Source organism: Populus alba, chromosome 1, assembly GCF_005239225.2.
Source record: "Populus alba chromosome 1, ASM523922v2, whole genome shotgun sequence".
Classification (NCBI taxonomy): domain Eukaryota; kingdom Viridiplantae; phylum Streptophyta; class Magnoliopsida; order Malpighiales; family Salicaceae; genus Populus; species Populus alba.
In genome coordinates this window covers 971,677-976,903 of record NC_133284.1, presented here as the reverse complement: position 1 = coordinate 976,903, position 5,227 = coordinate 971,677, and the positions used below count along the sequence as shown (strand labels likewise).

At 29.4% G+C, this 5,227-nt stretch overlaps 1 protein-coding gene across 1 annotated transcript; it reads left to right on the top strand.

Moving 5' to 3' along the window:
- Positions 1 to 2,336: 2,336 nt before the first annotated feature.
- Positions 2,337 to 3,443, top strand: LOC118049766 (uncharacterized). The gene has a single exon (XM_035059864.2). The coding sequence runs from the start codon at positions 2,364 to 2,366 to the stop codon at positions 3,309 to 3,311; it is 948 nt and encodes a 315-aa protein (XP_034915755.1). The 5' UTR covers positions 2,337 to 2,363; the 3' UTR covers positions 3,312 to 3,443.
- Positions 3,444 to 5,227: the final 1,784 nt, after the last annotated feature.

Genomic DNA, 5,227 nt, shown 5'->3' with positions numbered 1-5,227 from the left:
TAGCTAATGATAGGCCAATGACAACAAATTATACACAAAATTAAGCTTGGCAAAGGGTAACGATGGAGATTTTTGTGCAAGGAAGAGGGGGAAAGGGGAAAATGATTTAGGAAACTGCTAGGAAGCTGCAGCTAATCAGTTAGCTTATTAAGGAATGAGCACTTGTGGACTTGTTGAACAGTTTGTTCTTGCAATTACAATATGTAAAGGAATATATATATGACGAGGAGAAGATTTATCAGCACTAAGGTAAGGTTCTGGTGAGAGAAGTCAAGAGGGGGTGCTTTGCTTTCACATATTTGCTCTTTGAAATATTCTAAGTAACTTCATACAATCGGTTGAAGGCAGGAGCACTCGATCGTTTTAGGGATTGCTAAGCTCTTTAATTTCTTCAATTTAGAGTACGAATATACTGGAAATATCTAAGGTTAAAATATAACACAAAATCCACACAATATTATAAAATTACCCAACTTAACCTTTCATACACTCGCAGAATTATGAGCAACTCAAAGAAAACTCAAGGTATGTTTAATATTGTAGTAGTTGTTATGGTTTGAAAAAAATTATTTTATAAAAAGTACTTTTAGTTGAGGTTGGTTTGAAAAAATAGATATTTGGTTAAAACTGTGGTTGAAATTGAGGTTGAATAAAAAGTAATTTAATGTGTTTAGTTAACAATGCTTTTGAAATTGAGGTTATAAAATAATTTAAAAATATATATATTAATATTGATGGTTTTTAATTTAAATATTGTAGATTTAACTATTGCTATTACATCATGAAATAAAAAATATTTTATATAAAATATTATTTATTGTTTTATTAAACTATCTACAATTCCATCACATATGAAATACATTCGACAAGAATTACAGTTTTCATAAATTTTTTAAGAGCGCAACATCGGGTAAAATATAATCAAGAACAAAATTGAGATTGCGATTAATTTCTGTAAATGCGGTGTCATCAAGCAATCTCTGTCTAATTTATGTAGTTATTGAATAATGTCTAATACTAAATTTCAAAAAAACAAAAACTAGTTATGAATAATGAAGCCATATTTTATTATTCATGTAAATAGTGGAACATGGTTTCACTGTTTATGACAAATAATTCATGAACAGTGGAGCTATATTCATAAATTTTTTCATCATAGGAAACAGTAACAAACTGCTTTTTCTTTAATTGTACCATAATTAATGATAAAACCCACCAATATAAAATTATAATAAAAACATTACCAAACAATAATAATTGGTTACTCACAGCTACAATACCAAAACAGCACCCAGTCCCTCTTATGACCACACGGCTGACTCGGTTACTGCACCAAGATTTAGTGCTGCTTGTTTAATTTCCTTTAAGACTTGCCTAATAACAATAAATATTCAAGTCTGTTAGGTTCCTGCTCGCTAGCCATCAAAGCAATAAAGTTAGTTTTTGTTTTTTATTTTTAAATGTTTTTTTTAAGTATTTTTAATTTAAAAATATATTAAATTGATTTTTTTATAATTTTAATACGTTAATATTAAAAAAAATTAAAAAAAATTATTTTCATAAATTTTTAAATAAAAAACTATTTTAAAATGAATCTTAGACTACAATCCTAAAAACTCGAGATATTATAATGCCTTAAGTTCCCTTGTACTATTATACATACCACTAAACATGTGAAGTACTCACGGCCATATGATATTAAGCCAATATTCAACAAAATATATATTTTTTATAGAACTTTTTTAATTTATAAAATACCTTTAATTCTAAAATCTAGATTAAAATTCAAGTTTTTTATGCTTTAAATTAAATTTAATAATTGATTTTTTTCTTTTCAAAATATTTTAATTTTATAACTCATGAATCATATTGCTTTATTTCATTTCCGCAATTTATTCTCAACCTTATATATTACTTTGTAAATGGGATGGTTGCTCTATCTTTCTCGTTCACAGCTCCCAGCTTATTTTTTGAAGTATATCAAGCAATTGAATTAATTAAACTTTAGAATGTAATGAATTTTTTGAAGTTTTGACATCATACTAAACCTAAAAAACAATTATAGACGGATATAACACGATTTTGTTTTTTAAATGATGGGTTTTTAAACAATTAAGCTCTCATATATGATATTGAATTTGATAGTTGTTTTTGAATTCAATCCAAAAAACTTTAAACCTTTTCATGAAAGATCCATATATTCTCGACTTTTCATATTATTTCTGGTACTGTTATATTTATTAAATATGAAACAATTCATATAAAACTTTCAAAGAAAAATACTATAAAAACACTTGTAGATCACTCGTCTCCCTCCCCATTCCAAAAGAATCTGAACTTCTTGCACTCTCACAGTCGCAGAGATGGGCAGCTTGATAGGGCATGTATCACCAGGCATGGCCTTCTTCATGCTAGGTTTATGGCATCTCTTTAACCACGTAAAACTCCACTCTCTACACCCAAACTCTTACACCTCCTCTCTATGGTTCCCCGTCACAAGACCAAGGTATCTAGAGCTCTATTTGATCATGTTAGGAAGCTCCATTTCCATCTCAATGGAACTCTTCATTGGGCCACAAAAACACCATCCCTTCGATGTTGATGGAACCATACCATCAAACCATCTCCGAAACTTTGAACACTCTTTCATGTCAATGTCTTTCTTTGTCTATGCAACTTTCGCTCTGATTCTTGACAGAACTCGAGCTAAAGCAAAATGCGGTCTAACACATCTTCTAGGGGCAGTAGCCTTTGGCCAGCAACTTCTCATGTTCCACCTCCACTCGACTGACCACAAAGGTCTTGAAGGTCAATACCATTTGCTTCTACAACTCGTCGTGTCTATTTCTTTAGTCACCACTCTCATGGGAATCGGCTTCCCTAGGAGTTTCTTGGTTAGCTTTGTTAGGTCTCTCAGTGTTTTGTTCCAAGGAGTATGGTTCATGGTCATGGGCTTTATGTTATGGACTCCAAGGTTGATCCCTAAGGGTTGCTCCCTTTACAACGATGATGGTCACAAAATACTTCGATGCGCTAGTGAAGAGGCCTTGCATCGTGCAAAATCACTAGTGAACATTCAATTTGGCTGGCTTGTTGTTGGACTCACCATTTTTGCTATAACCTTGTATTTGCATTTGGTTGAAAAATATAGCAAGAATGTCAAGTACTCGTCATTGGCAAAGGAATTTGAAGAAATGCCTGAAGACTGTAGCGACATTGAAACAGAAATGAAGAACAATTTGAGCGACTCGAAGAGTTTGGTTCGTGGGGAAAGCTTAAGAGGGTTTGCCCCTTTTCACATGGATGGGTAGAAGATGTGGAAAAATTGAAGTCATAGTGTTTTTCCTTATGCTTACAAATTGTTTCTACCTTAATGGTATACTATATATTACTTTTCGTTTTCTGTAATGGATCCATCATAATTAATAATTTTTATTTTACCAGCCTTTTTTCTTGGTGATTGTTACCATAATTTCAAGTAATTGGTGATTTCAACTTTTTGCTACAGAAAATTAAATATAAAAGTTTTGTTTGAACAAAATTAATTAGTTTTTATCGAATTCATGGGGGGAAAAGGAGCTTTGTGGGCCTAGCCCTCTCTCTGCTTCATTTGAAATGTCAAAACTACAGTTTCTTAAACTAGATTCCTATATTGGGATCAGCCCATCCAAAAATAGCTCACTCCCATACTTTCTGCTAATATTATATCCCTTTCTTTTACTTTCCTTTCATTTTCTTAAGATAAAAAAACCATCTTCTCAAGAAAAAAAATCCCACTGAAATATTTTTTTAGCTGGAGGTAAGGATATCATGTCTCTGACGTTTATCTATTGTTTTTTCTTATGTTATTCTTTTTTCTCCGTGGAGTAGACTAACGTTGTGATAATTCTAGTTGGTCATTAAACAATCTATCTGAACTGCTGTTTTGTTATTTTATTTTATTTTAAATATTTTTAGATTGTTTTGCAATGTTAATATTAAAAATTAAAAAATTATTATTTTGATATATTTCCAAGTAAAAAGAACTTTAAAATACAATATTTATCACATTTCTAAATAGACTCTAAGATAGTATTTGAGATTATGGTAGCTGTTACTTTTTAAAATGCTTCCATCTGAAAATTAATCAATTTTTTTTTTTGCTTTTAAGATTTAACTTTTTATAGTAACATATTAAAATAATTCAAAATAATACACAAAATATTAATTAAAAAAAAATAATTTCAAAAATATTTTTTTAGCTTAAAAACAAACACTCACTCTAGGAGTAAAAGTAGAAATCATGATCTCCAATCTCCAATCTCGTAATTACAACTTGATTTTCAATTTTACACGAGAATAAAAACTAATGAAGGTCTTTTTTTACATCACAGAGAGAATCCCAATGAATTAAAAAAAATAAAATGGATTTTTATCTTTTGAAACATTACACACCATCTACAGAATATTCATGCCTCAAATCAGCTTTTATTCTCATTTTTTCATTGAAAAATTTAAAAAACATTTATTAATTTTCCTGCAAAATATTTTACAGAAAATAAATATAAAAAATATTTATATACGTTAGGCATCAAGCTAACAATATATATATATATATAAAGGCGCAGGCTTTTAAAAATTAACAATGTGGACTGGAATAATATTATAACTCTTATGCTTTTCTTAACAAAACAAAATTATTGTTGTTGAGGGTATTTTCATTTTTCATGGGAGCTCATTTGTTATTGTTGAATTAATTGGGGACAGATCGATCGATCTTCACACATATTTTCATCTTTCATTATGCAGTATCTTCTGTTAGAATCTGCAGATCATTATGTTTCAGGTTCAAGCCGGTTGTTAATATAATAGCTATTAAAAGTTTATATAATTATTAATTTTAAAATTTATAAAATTAATTAAAATACATGCTGATATTTATTTTAAAATAAAAAATATGCAGATGATTCAGTGGAGAGAAAGACAATGAAGAGATTGAATCACCAAAGAAAAACAACTGGGGCGACCTGATCATCAGTCTAATTGATTGATGTGAAAAGTGGGCTTGCCCCTTTTGACAAATTGAAGAGATTATTTTTGTGTTTTTTTTTCCCATGAATTTTATTAATCTTTAAGAAACTAGTCATTCATGAATACTTAGCTATGTTAATAGGTCACATTATGAATTTTATGAATTTTTTAAATCAAGATATAGATAATTATTCTTTTATGTGATTAAAATTATGAA